Source organism: Dromiciops gliroides, chromosome 2 (genome assembly GCF_019393635.1).
Source record: "Dromiciops gliroides isolate mDroGli1 chromosome 2, mDroGli1.pri, whole genome shotgun sequence".
Classification (NCBI taxonomy): domain Eukaryota; kingdom Metazoa; phylum Chordata; class Mammalia; order Microbiotheria; family Microbiotheriidae; genus Dromiciops; species Dromiciops gliroides.
Genome location: NC_057862.1, coordinates 536,170,671 through 536,189,901, shown reverse-complemented (window position 1 = coordinate 536,189,901; position 19,231 = coordinate 536,170,671). Strand labels below are relative to the sequence as shown.

Here is a 19,231-nt window from a genome sequence, read left to right as displayed (position 1 = left end):
CTTCTCCAACATTTATTATTTTCCTTTTTTGTCATATTAGCCAATCTGATAGGTATCAGGTGGTACCCTCAGAATTGTTTTAATTTGCATCTCTCTAATCAATAGTGATTTAGAGCATTTTTTCATATGGCAATAGATAGCTTTGATTTCTTCATCAAAAAAACTGCCTGTTCATATCCTTTGACCATTTCTCAATTGGGGAATGACTTGGATTCTTATAAATTTGATTTAGTTCCTGATATATTTTAGAAATGAGGTCTTTATCAGAAGTACTAGCTATAAATTTTTTTTCCCAGTTTTCTGTCTCCCTTCTAACTTTGGATGCATTACTTCTGTTTGTACAAAACCTTTTTAATTTAATGTAATCGAAATCATTCATTTTGCATTTCATAATATTCTCTGTATCTTGTTTCAAACATAAACTGTTCTCCTTTCCATAAATCTGAGAGGTAAACCATTCCTTCCTCTCCTAATTTACCTATGGCATCACCTTTTATATCTAAATAACATGCCCATTTTAACCTTATTTTAGTATAAGGTATAAGATGTTGGTCTATGCCTTGTTTCTGCCATACTCTCTTCCAGTTTTCCCAGCAGTTTTTGTCAAATACTGAGTTCCTATCCCAGAAGCTGGAGTCTTTGGGTTTATCAAACAGTACATTACTAAAGTCATTTACTACTGTGTCTGTTGTACCTAACTTATTCCATTGATCCTCCACCCTATTTCTTAGCCAGTACCAGATAGTTTTGATTGACTGCTACTTTATAGTAAAGCTTCAGATTTGGTACAATTAGCCCACCTTCCTGTGCATTTTTTCATTATTTCTCTTTATATTCTTTTTTTTTTAAGTTAGGCAATTGGGGTTAAGTGACTTGCCCAGGGTCACACAGCTAGTAAGTGTTAAGTGTCTGAGGCCGGATTCGAACTCAGGTACTCCTGACTCCAGGGCCGGTGCTCTATCCACTGCGCCACCTAGCTGCCCCTTATATTCTTGACCTTTTGTTTTTCCAGATGAATTTTGTTATTATTTTTTCTAGCTCTATAAAATAATTTTTAGGTAGTCTGATTGGTATGGCACCGAATAAGTAAATTAATTTAGGTAGAATTGTCATTTTTATGATATCAGCTCAGTTTATCCATCAGCAATTGATATTTTTCCAATTATTTAGATCTGATGTTATTTGTATGAAAAGTGTTTGTTAATTGTGTTCATAGAATTCCTGGGTTTGTCTTGGCAAGTAGACTACCAAGTATTTTATATTGTCTACTATTACTTTAAATGGAATTTCTCTTTCTATCTCTTGCTGCTGGACTTTGATGGTCATGTATAGAAATGCTATGATTTATGTGGATCTGTTTTATATTCTGCTACTTTGCTAAAGTTGTTAACTGTTTCAAGTAATTTTTGAGTTGATTCTCTAGGTACACTATCATATCATCTGAGAGTGATAGTTTTGTTTCCTCCTTGCCTATTCTAATTCCTTTAATTCCTTTTTCTTCTCTGATCGCTAAAGCTAACATTTCTAGTACTGTATTAAATAACAGAGGTGATAGTGGACACCCCTGATCTTACTGGGAATGCCTCTAACTTATCTCCATTACATCTAATGCTTGCTGATGGTTTTAGGTAGATATTGCTTATTATTTTAAGGAAAGCACCACCTATTTCTAAGCTCTCTAGTGTTTTTATTAGGAATGAGTGCTGTATTTTGTCAAAAGCTTTCTCTGCATCTATTGAGATAATCATATGATTTTGGTTGGTTTTCTTATTGATGTGGTTGATTATGTTAATAGTTTTCCTAATGTTGAACCAGCCCTGCATTCCTGGTATAAATCCCACCTGGCCATAGTGTATTATCCTGGTGATCACTTGCTGTAATCTCCTTGCTAATATCTTATTTGAGATTTCTGCATCAATATTCACTAGGGAAATTGGTCTATAATTTTCTTTCTCTGTTTTAGGTATCAACACCATATTTGTGTCTTGGTTTACTGTTAAGGAAAAAGTGGTAGTTTAAAAGGAATTTTGGACTGAAATGCTCAAGTCCTTCAATGTGACCAAGTGTAACTTATTAACAGTTCTAAGAACTCTGTCTGTGTCTATGGCCCCTATTTCTCATGGGTGAGCTCCTCCTGGCCCAGGCCAGCTATTCGTCACAGCCACCTTCTGTGTGTTATTCCCCCAACCCCCCATTAGAATTGGAGTACCTGGAGAAAAAAAGCTGTCTTTGCTTCTATCTATGTTCCCAGTACTTAGCATAGTACCTAACATATAATAAGAACTTAATAAATGCTTGTTGACTGACTGAAAAACAGATTTACCATGTCCTATTTTTACATGTATGAGATCTAGATAAAAATTAAATCCATGTTTAAATTGACATTTAAGTTTTTATATTTAGAAGACATTTCCCAACCCAAACTTTAAACTGTATAGGAATGCAAATTTTAAAAGCTAAGAGGTTATCATCGTTATTGATGAAGTGTGTGCTTGGGTAGCTAGGTGGCATAGTGGATAAAGCACCAGCACTGAATTCAGGAGGACCTGAGATCAAATCCAGCCTCAGATACTTGACACTTACTAGCTATGTGACCTTTGGCAAGTCACTTAACCTTCATTGCCCACCAAAACAAACAAAAACCAAATGAATGAATAAAGTGTGTGCTTAAAGTTAAAAAAGAAATTCCCAAATAAAAAACATCTTACCCTTTTAAATAGTTCCAAGCACTTTCATTATGTGGTGCTGTTTTTATCATTTCTAGAGTATACCTGACAAAAGAAAAGAGGGGAGCATGAACACTTAGAAAAGAAAATTCAACCATAGGAATTAGGCCAACAACTTAGCTTTAGGTAAGGTTAGTTCTCTCTCTCTCTCTCTCTCTCTCTCTCTCTCTCTCTCTCTCTCTCTCTCTCACACCTATCTACTTGTCTTTTAGGTGCCTTTGGTATCTCCTAGTCAGCCATACCTAAATAGAGTTCCCTGAAATAAAGGCAGCAAACCATGGTATAAATTCTAGTGATTAGCATCATTAAAGGCATTAAAGATGTTTACTTACACATTTTATTCCTCATATTTCCTGCCAATTCTCGGAAGGAACATAACCCCCTCAATAGGGAACGGTTGGAAATATAATTTTACTCTATGGGAGGCTTCCCTTCTGAAGGGAATAATTATGCTCTCTGCTCCTGGACTTAAGGCAACATCACAAATTTTTCTTCACCTTTATCGTTATTGTTGGTCCTAGCACATAACTGGAGAGGAAGATGAAGAACTGTGGTTCTATATTCAAATTAGCCAGGTCAAGGTGAAACTAATAATAATAGCTGATTTGGGCAGTTAGGTAGAGCAGTGGATGGAGCATTGGCCCTAGAATCAGGAGGACCCGAGTTCAAATCTGATGTCAGACATTTACTAGCAGTATGAACCTAGTCCATTCACTTAACCCCAATTCCTTCCCTCCTTTCCCCCAAAATAGCTAGCACTTTTATAATGCTTTAAGATTAGCAAAGTGTTTACAAATATCTCTTTTTTATCCTCACAACAACCCTGGGAGGTAAATTATATTATCCCTACTTTATAAATGAAGATCCCTAAGGTGAGAGGTTATGTTTTGCTAGGGTGAAAAAGCAATTAAGTTTGAGGCAGAATTTGAATTTAGGTCTTCCTGTCTCCAAGTCCAGTACTAGCTGCCCTGAATATTCCTCTGGAGGCTTCTGACTGGCCTGGACACTGAAACACCTAGCTGCCTCCATATTATCTACAAATTAACATTAAACCTGGATTTTCAGAATAAAAAGTCACTGATTAAAGATGCCCAAAAGTTCTACCCTGATTCCTCATGGTGACAACACTGCATTCTTTCTTGGAAGCTACACCAACATAGGGAAGGCTACCACTCTAGAAATGTCCTAAGTATTTTCTCAGAAACAATCTGTTTCCTGAGGACCAGCTTTAATTAAAAGTAGAAAGAAGATTGACAGACTCCAAGAAACATGGAAAAACTTGTATGAACAGATATGGAATGAAGTATGAAGAACTGACAAGTAAAAGGAGAAAACTATGATGCTGGTTACTTTGTTGCCATAAGAGAACGAGTGCAGGAATAAGAAAGGGATGCCTTACATTACAGTCCATTGAGGATACAGGCTTTTCCTATAAGAGGGTTAATTTGAGCAATTTACTTGATGACCATCATAATGTCAGGTGAAATAACTGAAAGATCTTAGAACTTTGAGTAAAGCAGAGACTAACCATGACTTCAAAAAACTAATGTTGACACATATCTTCCACCTCTTGGTAGAGGTGAATAATTAGAGGTATAAAACCAGAAGTGTGTATTCTCAGACACTGCCAATATCTTGATTTTTTTGACTATCCATAATTATATAAAGGAGGGCTTCCACTTTGTGGGAGGAGGATGGTGAGTAGTGAGAGGTATTTTGAGCATCAGACAGGGCAACTAGGTGGCGCAGTGGATAGAGCACCGACCCTGGAGTCAGGAGGACCTGAGTTCAAATCCGGCCTCAGACCCTTGACACTTACTAGCTGTGTGACCCTGGGAAAGTCACTTAATCCCAACTGCCTCACTTAAAAAAAAAAAAAAAAAGAGCATCAGAGTCACAGATCCACCCAGAGTGAACTGAGAAAGGGATCTGTGTTCAAGGGTGCTGTTGTGGGGTAAAGAGTGCTCAAGAGTTCTGAGCTATGTACATAGCAAGAACAAAGTTCAGAAGCCAGAAGCAGTGGTGTGGCTTGCATGACAGGAGTAGAGGGCTCTCAGTTTCAGTGTCCAAGCCAGTCAGAAGCCTCCAGAGGAATATTCAGGGCAGGAAACAAATTCAAGAAAGACTTGAAGTTGTCGCTCTGAATCAGCACAACTAGCTGGCTGGCTGGTAGAGAATGAATTCAGCAGCAGTCAACTGCTTCTCAGATGCAAACCCAGGTCAGGAATTTTCAGAGTTCAGAGTTCAGATTAGACTTTACCCTGGATCTTACCACTTTGGGAGCAGTGAAACCCTGTAGTTAATCAGTTTGAGCTGTACTTGAGAACTGGGAGTAACATTCAGTATTCCTAAAAAAGCAGCAACAAAACCAGCCTAGACATTTCTTCCAAAAATGAGTCTTGTCCTAACACAAAGTCCAAAATCAGGAAGTAGTCTAGAAAAATGGGTAAACAAATAAGAATCCCATCATAAAAAGCTATTATGGTGACAGCTACAAGATACAAAACCCAAAGAAGAAAATTACTAAGAATTATCTATCTGCAAAGTCAGAAAGGAAAACAGGCTGGGCACAAATTCAATTAGACTTCTGGGAAAAGATAAACTAGAGGTTTTTTTTAAAAAAGGTTTTGTTTTGTTTTGTCTTAAATAAATGAACTGGGCTCTAGAAGAAAAAACTGGACAGGAAATTAAAACTATAGAAGAACTAAAAAGGAAATTCTCAACTTGACCCAAGAGGTATAAAACTTTGCCCAAGCCAACAAACTTTCTAAAAATTAAAATGGACCAAATCAAAATCTTTGACTTTATGAGACATGAAGAAATATTAAAACAAAGTCAAAACATCCAAAAAATAATAGAAAATGTAAGGAATCTCTTAGCAAAGACAAACGACTTAGAAAACAGATCGAGGAAATATAATTTAAGAATCAATGGACTGGGGCAGCTAGGTGGCGCAGTGGATAAAGCACCAGCCTTGGATTCAGGAGTACCTGAGTTCAAATCCGGCCTCAGACACTTGACACTTACTAGCTGTGTGACACTGGGCAAGTCACTTAACCCCAATTGCCTCACCAAAAAAAAAAAAAAAAAGAGCCCAGACATCATATTTCAAGAAGTCTTGAAGAAAAACTGTCCAGGTTTCATAAAACCAGAAGGCAAAATGGAAACAGAAAGAAACCACCGGTTACTTCCTGAATTTCCAAGAACATTATGGCTAAAATACAAAGGTTCAAGGTCAAAGAAAAAAATGTTGCAAGTAGGCAGAAAGAAAGAATTCAAGCCACAGTGAGGCTCACACAAACTTTAGCAGCCACATCTACAAAGGAGAACTTGGATTGATATTCTATGAAGCAAAGGATGCATACTTACAACTAAGAATAACATACCCAGCAAAACAGAATATAATATTACAGGGAAAAAATAGAAGTATATATGAACAAGGAGGAATAGGTAGGGAGAGCGATTTGAACCTCACTGTCACGTACACTGGTCAGAGTGAAGAATATACATATACAATCATATAAAGAATGTATTTCAGGGGCAGCTAGGTGGCGCAGTGGATAAGAGCACTGGCCCTGGATTCAGGAGGACCTGAGTTTGGATCTGGCCTCAGACACTTTACACACTTACTAGCTGTGTGACCCTGGGCAAGTCACGTGGCCAACTGCCTCACCAAAAAAAAAAAAAAAAAAAAAAAAAAAGGAATATATTTCAGAGTAGGGAAACAGGTCAGAGAAGGGAGAAAGGGAAATTTTAGGGTAGATTAAGAGAGATATTATTCAAACTCTATGAATGTTCAAATATATTCCTATCTCTTCTAGAAGTGACGAAAATTTGTAATCTGAGAGGGTCCCCATCAACGGATGATAGCTGAAGGAGATATAGTATATGGACATAATGGAGTGTTACTGACCTATAAAAAATTGTGAAGAGGACAGTTTCAGAGAAACCTGGGAAGAGAGTGAGAGAGTGAACAGAACTGAGAAAACAATTTATATAGGGACAACAAAATTGTAAAATCAAACAGCAATGAAATGATGGCAACTCGCATCAGTGTAATGTCTAACCACAATTCCAGAGGACTCAATATGAAGTATCTCCTGATAAAGAAATGAGAGTACAGAATGAAACACATGTGCACATTTTTTTTCTTTTAGACATGGTCAATGTGAAAATTTGTTTTGCTTAATTACACATGTTTGTAACAGGGGTTGGGGATGGGGTGAAAGTGGGCAGATTTTTGCTAATTGAAAAATATAATTTCAAATTTTAAAACATAAAAAGAACACCAATAAAACATTAGATAAGTTACACAGATGGAAGTATAAGAGGGGTCAAAAATAGAAAAATGTCTAATTACCTGGTTAAGTTTAGAGATGTGTTTAAAAACAACTAAACTGTATAAGTTGTTTCTCAGACAGTTCTCTTCACATCTTGAGATGTTGATGATTGAACTTACATTAAAAAGAAAAAATCTGAAACCTAAGAATGGAGAGGTTTACAGTAGGCTGGCCACTCTGTGGTGAATTCTTTGGCCTTAGCTTTCACAGCAACCTGCCAAAGTGCTAAAGATGATTTAAAGATCATCTTAACACAGTGTTTCCTGTTGGTATTCTAATTGGAAATTCCTTGACCAATGACTAGGAAGACATATAGCTGAAATTAAAGAACCCTATTAGGGAGTTCTTTTTAGAGATGAAAAAAGATCTGGCAGAGTTGGTTTCACTGTGAACCCCAAAGCAAGAACCACCATCATTTCAGGCAAACCCTTGGTCATCTTGCCTTACAGAACACATGATAAGCATTATGAAGGTAATTAAAGCTTATAAACCAAAGCCAAGAAAACAATAAACAATATGCACAATTACGACAACAACGTCAATGGAAAAAACCACCACCAGAAGGAAAAAAAAAAAGTGTTGTAAAATTATAAAGAGTGAGCTTAGTCCCAAAAAGAGATATGAGAAGATGCCTCCCCCATACTCTTTTGTAGAAGTTAGGCTCCATAGGTAGAAAACACTGCATATAACATCAGAGTTTTAAAAACTGTAATCAGTTTTGCTGATTTTTTTTCCTCTGGGTTTAAAAGAGATCTTTTTTGGGGTTCTTTGGGAATGGAGGGAAAGGGAAAGACATAAGGAGAGATGTGGAGGATATAAAAACAAAAAATATGAATAGAATCTAAAAAACAAAAACATCAAAAGCTTATCAACATCTATTTAAGAGAGAGAGTAAACAGTCAATTTCTACCTTAATATCATGATTTCAATGATAAAGTGTGTCTGAGGAGGATAGCAAAAAATATGGTTAAGGATTAAGAAATACAAAAGGCTAGAAATTTGCAGACCCCACAGATGCCTAGTTTTCAAGGCAATGGTTATGATAAACTAAATGACATCAAAGAAATGAAAATGGCTATCTTACTTAGACAAGGAAACTGGTATTGATTTGTTGAGTCATTTCTGAATCAGGGATCAGTGAACTACATTCTGAATGTTGACTATTCACTCATTGGAGCAAAGCTAAAAATCAATACCAAATTAGAAGAACAGATAAAGATGAGAAGATATAGAGAACATTTACTATAGCTCCAACTTCACCAAAGACAGGAATGAGTAACATCATTATTTCAAAGTTAACAGAAGTAAAGCAATCCCCACCTCCCAAAAGGACAAAAGATTCCCAAAACTAATTCAGTCAGCAAACACAATCTCTAGATCACATCAGACATGACATATATGCAAAACCTAAAAGTATCACTACATTATAAAACAGCATGAGGCAATGCAAAGAAAAAAAGGTCAAACAACATCTTTAAAGTCACATAGCTAAGCTAGGCAAGTCAAATTACCTCCACTTTGGCTGCCATATCTTCTCAGACCCTGATGGATGGCCCAGGATCCTGGGCTATGGGAACAACTGTGCTCCTCAAACCACCAGACCTACCACTAGCCCAGCCCCATCCCCCCAGCCATCAATGATAGGAGAAATCACTGTGGGGAAGAGACCCTACTTTTTTATCACCGTGTGTAATAATCACAAACCAACTGCCATCAAGAGGAAAACCAGCACAAGAGCTCTGAGAATGGCATCCTCCAGACTTCTGGCTCTGTTTCAAGGTCACCTCTAATAGCCATCATCTAAGGAAGTGGCTCTTTCAAAGGCTAGTCATCTTGCCACTCACAGGACAAGCGGTCCAGTCTAGCTGACAGAAAGGAGTACCCTGAGGAAGAGATGGGAAGCAGTAAGCACTTGGGCAGGTAGAACCACCACTGCTACCTTCTCATCTCCCCTTTGGACTATGATGGAGAAACAAGAACCTTGAGAACAGCAATGTTTCCAGGCCAGTACCTGTTGCCACGCTCTTGGAAAGCATCTCCAATGGAAATGCAGCATGTCAACTGCTCCTTCAGGTGCTTTAATGATAGTTACTTAAGATCCTGAATAAAAAAATACATTCTTGCCACCAAAGTCCATGGTACTATCAAATTGTTCAACATCAGAAACTGCTATTTTATCACTGAAAATAGCATTAAACAAGAGGCATTAATATATTCTTTGCCACATCCCAAAAAAGATACCTATTTGCACAAAAATATTTCTAGCAGCCTTTTGTGGTGACTAAGAATTAGAAATCAAAGGAATGCTTATAAACTGGGGAATGGTCAAACAAGTTGTGATGTATGAATGTAATGGAATACAATTGTGCTATAAGAAATGATGAGAACTATGGCCAAAGGGATATAAAACCACAAATATTCGATACAGCAATACCACTACTAGGTTTATATCCCAAAGACATCCCCCCAAAAGAGAAAAAGACCTATTTGTACAGAAATATTTCTAGAAGCTTTTTTTGTGGTGGCTAAGAATTGGAAATCCAAAGGAATGAGTATCAATTGGGGAATGGCTAAACAAACTGTGGTATATAATTTTGATGAAATATTATTGTGCTATAAGAAATGACAAGCAGGATGATTTCAGAAAGGACTGGAATGACTTATATGAACTGATGTATAGTGAAGTGAGTAGAACCAGGAGAATGTTGTATATAGTGACAGCAATATTGTTGAAGAACTGTGAATGATTTAACTGGTCTTTTTTTGGGGGGGGGGGGGGGCAGGGCAATGAGGGTTAAGTGACTTGCTCAGGGTCACACAGCTAGTAAGTGTGAAGTGTCTGAAGCTGGATTTGAAATCAGGTTCTCCTGAATCCAGGGCTGGTGCTTTATCCACTGTGCCACCTAGCTGCCGATTTAACTGTTCTTAGCAATACAATGATGCAAGACTATCCCAAAAGACTAATGAAGCATACTCTCCACCTCCAAATAACTGATATTGACTGAACACTGACTGAAGAATGCTATTTTTCACTTTCTTTCATTTTAAAATTTTACTCAAGTTTTCTTTTCTTTTTTTAAACTCGTTTTCTTACACAAAATGACCAATATGTTTTACACAACTGCACGTGTACAACCCATATATGATTACATACTGCCTTAGGGAAGGAGGGATAGAATTTGGAACTCAAAACTTTAAGTAAAAATGTTTATGTCTATGTGCTTTGTCGTTGCACCCTAAGGATCATGGACCTTTCCATCTGGCTTACTACAGAGACTAACAATGAGCTGGATCCAGAATTGAATACAAGGGGGAAAAAATGCTGGATTGCTTTTGGAAAATTACACAGCATTTTCAAAGATTCTAAGCATAAAAACACATCTTTCAGGGGGCAACTAGGTGGTGTAGTGGATAAAGCACTGGCCCTGGATTCAGAAGGACTCAAGTTCAAATCTAGCCGCAGACACTTGATACTAGCTGTGTGACCCTGGGCAAGTCACTTAACCCTCAACCCCCCCCCCCCCCCCCGCCCCAATGCCTTAAAAAACCCTCATCTTTTAAAAAAGACTAATATACTTCTACTAGGTGAGACTATATCAGGGCTTTTTAAACCTTTTCCACTCATGACCTCTTTTTGCCTGAGAAATTTTTACACAAACCCGGGCACATAGGTATATAAAATAGGTATAAATAACCTACCATTGACAAATTTTTCACAACCCCAACATTGTTACACAACCCCATATGGGGTCACAACCCACAGTTTAAGAAGCTTTGGGGTGGGGGGAGCAGCTAGGTGGTGCAGTGGATAAAGCACCGGCCCTGGAGTCAGGAGGACCTCAGTTCAAATCTGGCCTCAGACACTTGACACTTACTAGCTGTGTGACCCTGGGCAAGTCACTTAACCCTAACTGCCTCACTGCCCCCCCCCCCAAAGAAGTAGCAGCAGCTTTGGGCTATGTAACTGCCAATTATGGGATACCATCTTTGAAGAATAAAAATTGCTGGGGTCACCTAAAAGGCAATGTAATAATAGCTAGCATTTATGTAATGCTTTAAAGTTTGCAAAGAGCTTTACATACATTATCAGCAATGACATGTAACAAAAGAGAACAAAAATATTATTTAGAAGGATTTAAGAACACACAAATGTTAAAAAAAAAAAAGAACCTAGAGGAAGGGCTTTCTTGGTTATCCCCCTTATAGAGGATTTTATGAGAGGACAAGGGCAAAGTATGCACAGGATGATAGTGTAGATAAGTTGTGATTTGCACCACTGAAGAGAACACCCACATCAACAAGATCCATTCAAATATTTTGAGTTAATACAACAGCATTAAATTGCAAAATGGTCCAGAAAAACGACCTCCCTCACCATTCTTTTATCTATGGAGAGCATCAAATCCTTATTACCACGAATTTCAAGGGAAATGCGGCACTAAAATTTTGTTTTATAAAAATATTAGTTAAAATTAGTACTGGGCTTTAGAAATGGCCTGAACATTGCTGTCCAGTAGAAAAGGTAATTGCCCGAAGCAGAATTATGAACAGTTCTTATGTAAGGAACAGAAAGACGAGAGCTAAAAGCCATTTCTGGACAATCTAACTTTTCAATATCTTACCTTGAAATTTAGAATCCAATACATTCCTCTTACCAATGAATTTTAGAGACGATGATTTCACTAAGTACTGACTTTAAATAATTAAACCAGAACTCCAAAGAATAATAAATTAATATATCTCATTTTTGGTGGTTATATAGTATTTAGGTCTACGGAAATAACTTTTTATAACTCAGACCATGACTGACTACCTTAAACTAGGTTTAAAAAGGACAGAGATTTTTATTTTAAAAAATAAATTCTAGGGCAGCTAGGTGGTGCAGTGGATAGAATACCAGCCCTGGATTCAGGAGGACCCGAGTTCAAATCCAGCCTCAGACACGTGATACTTACTAGCTGTGTGACCCTGGGCAAGTCACTTAACCCCAATTGCCCCGCAAAAAAGTAAAATAAAATAAAATAAATTCTAAAGCAAGTTATCAATTCAAGCATAAAATGAAAAGCTAACAAGATAAGAGCTTGCTATCCCACCCATAATCATGGATACATTATAGAAGTATAAATCCTTTGTACTTTAGGGCTAGGTGGCACAATGGATAAAGCACTGGCCCTGGAGATTCAGGAGGACCTAAGTTCAAATCTGGCCTCATACACTTGACACTTACTAGCTGTGTGACCCTGGGCAAGGCATTTAACCCTCATTGCCCTGCCAAAAAAAAAAAAAAAATCCCCTGCATTTCAAGGTGCTATTTATCAAAATAGCACTTAGCTCTGACACTTTTGTGTGTTTACATGCAAAGAATATTCACATAAGTCAAATATAATTTGATAACTGCTTCAAAATTTCAAGGCTCAGGGCAGCTAGGTGGTACAGTGGATAGAGCACCGGCCCTGGAGTCAGGAGTACCTGAGTTCAAATCTGGCCTCAGACACTTAACACTAGCTGTGTGAACCTGGGCAAATCACTTAACCTCAATTGCCTCACTTAAAAAAAAAAAGATAAAATTTCAAGGCTCTATGATTCCATGCTTGTGGGCACTCCCCCTACCAATATACAGTAACTCCTCCATGACTTACATAGATGGTTTAATGAGTAGCTAGTAAAGTCCTGGTGACAAGACTTAGACTGGTCCTTAGACAAAAGACAGATAATCTCGTAACAGGGTTGTTTTCAAATCTTTTCTAATTTAATATGACCTGCCAGAGCTTGCGCTCCACAGCCTTTGAAAACTTACGGTTGCCTCGACACCGATCAAAACATAATCTATCCCCAAGCATTTATTTAGCTCATGCTTTGAACTAGGTGGTGAGGATAGAGAGAAGTCATAGCATGGTACAATAGAAAAAACATTCAAAACCATTCACTGCCTGAAGTCAAGAGGACCAAACTCAGATGTTTGCTATTTGTAGGAACATGGACAAGTCATTTCCCCTCAATTCCTTCATCAGTAAAACAAAATACTGGACTAGAATAGTTTGAGTTCCTTTCTAGCCCTAGATCCTTTGGCAGTCCCTAATCTGAAGGAGTTTATATGTTCTACTTAAAAGAGCTCCTGTTTATAGTGTTTGACATACATTATCTAGCTGGAGCATCACTGTAACACTGTATTAACCCCATCTTCCAAATGAGGAAACTGAAGCTCACAGAAGTTAAAGTTTAAGTCCCTATCCCAAGGCAGGATTTGAATCCAGATTTTCTGCTCTAAATTCAATGCTCTATCATCACCACACCATGCTGCCTAAATCAAAAGCAGTGAAGTAAGAATTTAGGAGACCTTTAAAAGTAGCCAAAGGATACTAGAAAAATTTGACTTCTCTTGTGTAACAACACCAAAGGAATTTTAAAAGAACTACAAATGTAACTGGTCATTCTAGAAGTATACTAACTGGACTTCTCTCTCCAGGATAGCAGGATCATTGTAGCCTGAAGTGTTAGAAATTACAAAGTGTCTTTGGTTCCAGACAGAGTTATTTCTCACATCCTCTTTGAGAAGTTCGTCTACATATTGCAGCTCATTATCCCAAAGCTTGAACTCCTAAAGAGAAAGGGGGAAAAAAAAGAGAAAAATCTGGAATTCTATGATTACTATACCTGATATGCATTTTAAAATTTTTAGATTACTAAAAATCACAAGTCTAAGAGATAACAATGAACAAGTATTTTTGAAAAAAAAAATCATTAACAAGTCTTGCTACTTCAATATAAATTGCACTGTACAAATACAACCTTTAATTAACTTTTGATTGTCCTATTAGTGAAGAGGGGCTAAAATTTTTAAAGCTAGAAGGGATCTTAGAGATGGTCTGATCTAACCCTTTTATTTTGGGAATCAAGGATTCTTAGAAAACTCCAAAATTATTTAAATTTTTAAAATGTCAATATTTCAAACAAAAAAGAAGCTTACAAGGCAGATAAAATTCAAGAGGAACAAATTTTCTTTCCCAATTCAGTGCCCTGCTTAATTCCTTTCTAGTATCAGCTTTGTGGTAGGGATAAACTATATACTAGCTTGAGCAGAGCTGCCTTCATCCTTTCTAATTCTCCTTTCTAGTTCACATCTTTACTGAGAGTAGGAAGTAGAAAATAAATGTTTTTATTTTAAAAGGCTCTTCTTGAAATCGAAATCTTGTTAGGTAGGAGCCAAAAGGAAACAGAGAAGGGCAGCATGTTAATAGTGAAGCTGGCTGAAAGCAAAACAGGACTGCTGCAGCTTCAGTGTCAAACTCTATTGACAAAAATTGACAAATTTGCCAGGATAGGGCAATTGTGAATAAATCAATTACATAATTCTTTTGACTTCAGCCAACCTACAGGTATTTACTTATCTCCTACGTGCCCAGCATTATGACAAAAACTATGTGAATTAAGATTTAAATATAAAACATAGTCCCTGCTTTCTAAGACTTAGTTTTGTTAGATAAGACTAACAATTAGGGAACAACTAAAAACTAACTGCGTGCTGTTATGAAACTTTTATGAAAGTAATAATAAATGAGAAAGTCTGGTCAGTCTAGGCATCCTTCCTCTAGAGGAAAGAAGAAAGAACATGGCCAGAAACAAATAGCATGACTAATGAATTAAAAAGCCTAATAACCATTGAGCACCAAAGTAATGATACCTACTCCTGTATGCATCCTTATCTAATAAGCTTACTTAGGTCCGATGTACTCAAAGGTGCCAGAGGTCTCCTTATCCTACAATGATGCGTTTGTAAAGTGCTCTAGTTTCCTTTTGCTTGAGTAAAAGCTTAAACTCCAATGTTCAGGAGCCATTCGGGTCAGTCAGCAGTGTTGGTAGATTTGGTCAGGTCATGGATAGAACTCATATGTGCTGTAGAGGCCTGAATGAAGACAAAGGGGACCAAAGTGGCCTATGTCCTTGCTATAACCTTAGTTTTAAACATCAATAAATTATAACCCAGCAAGCTGCTTTAAACTGTTGTGTCTCTTCTCCTTGAAAACAAATAAAGTCATTAGAGAAACAACAGCTGCTTATATATGGAAGTTATTTCATAGTATACAAAGTACTTTACAAGTTATTTCATTTTATTTTTGCAACAACCAAGTGAGGTTAGTTGAACATTCCCATTTTACAGATAAGGAAACTTAGACCCAGAAAGGTTAAGCAACTTGCTCAAAATCAACTAACAAGTGAAAGACATAAGCTGCGCTCAAATGTAGGTCTTCTGGTCCAATGTGCTCTTTCAAATATATTATGCTGGCTCCACTTCTAATGCAATATTATGTTCAGAGAAGAGAGAAATGGAGGGTGGTTAGCTGGAAATAGCTTTACACAGAAGAAAGGACATTTGAATTGAGTATTAAAAAATGGTTTTGACAGGAGTTAAGAGTTGGAAAAGGACATAGTAGGTGAGGAAACAAAAGAATGGGGGGGGGTGCAGCTAGGTAGCACAGTGGATTCAGGAGGACCTGAATTCAAATCCGACCTCAGACACTTACTAGCTGCGTGACCCTGGGCAAGTCACTTAACCAATTGCCTTCAAAAATAAAATAAAAATAAAGGATACAGAGAAAAGATATATCTAGCTATTTCTGTGTGAACTAGGTTGGAAGATTTGTTTAGGAAAGTAATGGAATGAAATGTTTGTTAGACAAAATGGACTGGATTATGGAGGACCTCAAAAGCCTTAAAGGAGTTTGGACTTGATATGATAGGTAATATAGGCTCTTTCTGTAGGTTCTTGGACAAGAGAAGTAACATATAAAGATAAAGACAGAGAGATTAGTATAATGTGCATGGCATATAGGAATAAATGGATTAAAATATAGAAAAATGAGTAAGGGCAAGCAGCTAAATGGCTACTGTTATAATCCACCCAAATCCTCTATGAGGTGTAAACTAGGTTGACAATAGTAGAGAAAGAGAAAATCTACAAAATCTCAAAGGTATAAAAAAAATCAGAATTGAGACACATTAGAAAAATACAGAATTGCATAGGAAAATAAGAAGCTTATGTAATATAGTCCCTGAAAACTAGACCAGGTCAAACTAAAATCAATGACTTCATGAGTCAGCAAGAAACACTCGAAAAAAATCAAAACACTGGGAAAAAAACATAAGTTCTAATATTTTAAAAGTCATCTTAAAAAAAAGGTCAAGAGAAGATAATGAAGAATCATTGGATTCCTTACAAACCATTTTTAAAAAAAAAAGCCTGGACAATATTTTCAAGAAATCATAAATAAAAATTGTCCAGATCTATTATAAGGTGAAGAAAGAATACACTAAACACTTCCTGAAACAAACCCCTATTAAGGGAAAAAAAATACTGTAAGCATCCAGAAAGAAACAGTTCAAATATCAAAGTCAGTCACAATCACACAAGACCTAGCAGCTTCTATTAAAAACCAGAAGAAATTTTGTAGTACTACAAAAGGGAAAAGATAAAAGCTTATAACCAAGAATAATTTACCCTACAAAACTGAGTATAATCCTACAGGGGGAAAAAAGGACTCAATGGAAGGACTTTCAAGCACTTCTTATACAAAGACCAGAGCTGAGTAGGAACACTGAAATACAAACACAAATCCAAAGAAACTTAGAAATGTGAAACTATATGAGCATTCTGATGAGCCTGTATTATCAGGTAAAGCTAAAATTCTAAGGGCAAGGGGGAAGAAATGTCACTTCAGAAACATCTTTACAAGATATTTGAGTTAGAACAGGACATGAGGATAAACTGGTTCTATTCTGTGTTTTGAAAGGTAAAAGAAATATATTAGTGCAAAAATGAGAAAGAGGGGTAGAACTAAATGAGGTGTGGGAAGATTATACAAATACAAGGGGAATAAGCCTTACTCTTATTTGAAATTAATAAAAGTGGGTTGAACACACTCACAGTTCGGTGTATTAATACATTAAACTCAACAGGGATATAAGCCTAGGATAGAGTTGAGTTGAGGAGTGGTTAAGACAGAGGCTACCCAGAAGGGAATAGCCACAAAACAAACTTCTTAATCCTGAAGGGGAGATTAAAAAGTGGGAAATGGAAAGAAAAACTAGAGTCTAAACTACTCCCCATCAATTTGGGAATGACTGAACAAACTCTGGTATATAGAGGTAATGGAATACCATTATACTACAATAAATGACCAAAAAAATAATTTCAGAGAATCCTGGGTAATATGTATTGATACAGAATGAAGTGAACAGAACCAGAGATACAATTTATAGAAGAACAACATAGTGAAGAAAAACAACTCTGAAATAATTAAAAATTCTGATCCAGTGACCAAACCTATCTCCCAGAAGAATCTATGACAAATCAAGGAAACCATCTCCTGACAGAGAGACAATGGACTCAAGGTACAAAAAAGAGACATATTAGCCATGGCCATGATATGGATTTGTTTTGCTTGACCATGCTTACTTGTTATAAGGTTTCTTCTTTTTTTCTGTTGGCTTTTAAATAAGGGGAGGGAGGCAAGCTAAGAGGGAAGAAGGTACCAATAATGATGGAAGGAAGAAGGACCACAAAAACTTTTTTTTCCCCAAAATGCAGAGAACAGAAGGAAAAATTTCAAAGGAAAGAGCAGACAAGGATAGTTTTGAAAACGATGCTTTGCCTTTATGACATAATTTTCTAAAAATACAAAAAAAAAAAAACACAAAATAAAACCAAGCAAGTGGTATGAAAGGGAGACTTTATGGTTCCATTCACCATCCTTTATTAGGTGTTGTGCTATAAGAAAATGTAAGTCAGTAAGTCATCAAGCATTTATTAAGTACTTACTATATTTGAGGCACTGAACTGTTATGGAAATAGGAAAGGGGATTGAAAGGAAGCAGCCACAAAGACTGCAGAACCAGGAAAAGTACATTTCCTTGAAAGCTAAAGGGAGCAGAATTTTGAGGAATGGGAAGTTGAGTGTTAAATGCTACAGAGGGGTTGAAGAAAAGGAGAGTTCAATGGCTGGAATTTTATTTCTGACTCAATAATTGGCAAATTTACAATGTAATAATTTCAGTTTTATAATAGTTTATTTCAAAATAGACTATTGGATACAATTAGGAAGTACTAATTTTAGTGAAAAGGTAAGTTTTATATTCCCATAAACTTATGATTATACACTATAGCTCCTTAGGAAAAGCTTCAACAAGATGTGCCAAACATCAAAGACTGGTCAAACTATTTCGAACTAACTGGTTTTCCATGTGGACAGTTATACAGTGTTTTTTAAAGTTTATTATTTTTATTTTAACTATTTACCAACCATATATAAAATTATTCATTTTTTTCAATTGATGATTAATTTGGTACAAATTAGATCAAATATATTAGATTCAAAAACAAAGAATAGAATTACATGTACTCAGTTTTAGAATCTTGAAACCATTTGACAGTCTCAGTAGCCCTTTGGAATTATCACCCTTGGAACTTTTTAAGATGGTTTTAAGCAGGGCATTGAGCTCAACTGGGTGATTTGTTGAGCCCTCTTAAATCCCTTTGAAAAAGTAATAATGGGCAACACTAATTCAACTTGGAAGTTTAGAATTTTAACTTATGAATTAGAAACATAGCTGGGGGGGGCCTCTAAATTTATGCTCCTATGCTAAAGAACATCTCCAAAAAACCTAAATATTTAATTTATACTATATTCTATGGCTTGGCTGTATTTAAAAATATGTCACTAATAAAAGTTTCAATTACACTTTCTTGGTTCCATGACCTTTTCTACATTCTTTTGTACTTGTGAGAGGTCCATGACATTTTAAGATCAAAATAGTGTACATTTTTTTAAAAAAAGATAAAGTTTCAAAGCAAGTTTTACTTTGGCAACTTTTGGATATATTATTCACTAATAAACGTAATAGCAACACATTTGTGTTTAAGCTACAGAACTGTGATAATTTTACAGTTATTTTATTAGCTCAATACGACCAATATTAAAGGTTTTCTTTAAAAAACTTAAATAAGTACTTTAGAAAACCTAAACCCCAAACTACTTGGAAATTGTTCTGCGTGTTTTATTTCAGAAGCATAAAACAAATTTTAAATAAACTTTATATTCTACACTAAGATAATAATATAGGCAAAGCACTTTGCAACTCTATAAAGTGAGTTAAAATTGTTATTACAAC

The 19,231-nt window shown here is 36.4% G+C and overlaps 1 protein-coding gene across 2 annotated transcripts in view; it reads right to left on the bottom strand.

Annotated features, from left to right (window-relative positions):
• The window catches only part of FNTA (farnesyltransferase, CAAX box, alpha), a 43,188-nt gene that overhangs the window by 10,462 nt on the left and 13,495 nt on the right, over positions 1-19,231 (bottom strand). For both annotated transcript variants that reach the window (XR_006354839.1, XM_043984767.1), the window contains exons 6-7: positions 13,516-13,664; positions 2,709-2,771 (exon numbers count right to left, since the gene is read on the bottom strand). Coding sequence is in view for 1 of the 2 variants with exons in the window: in XM_043984767.1 (XP_043840702.1) it covers positions 2,709-2,771; positions 13,516-13,664 (212 nt within the window). In the remaining variant the exon portion in view is untranslated. The remainder of the gene's footprint in view (positions 1-2,708; positions 2,772-13,515; positions 13,665-19,231) is intronic.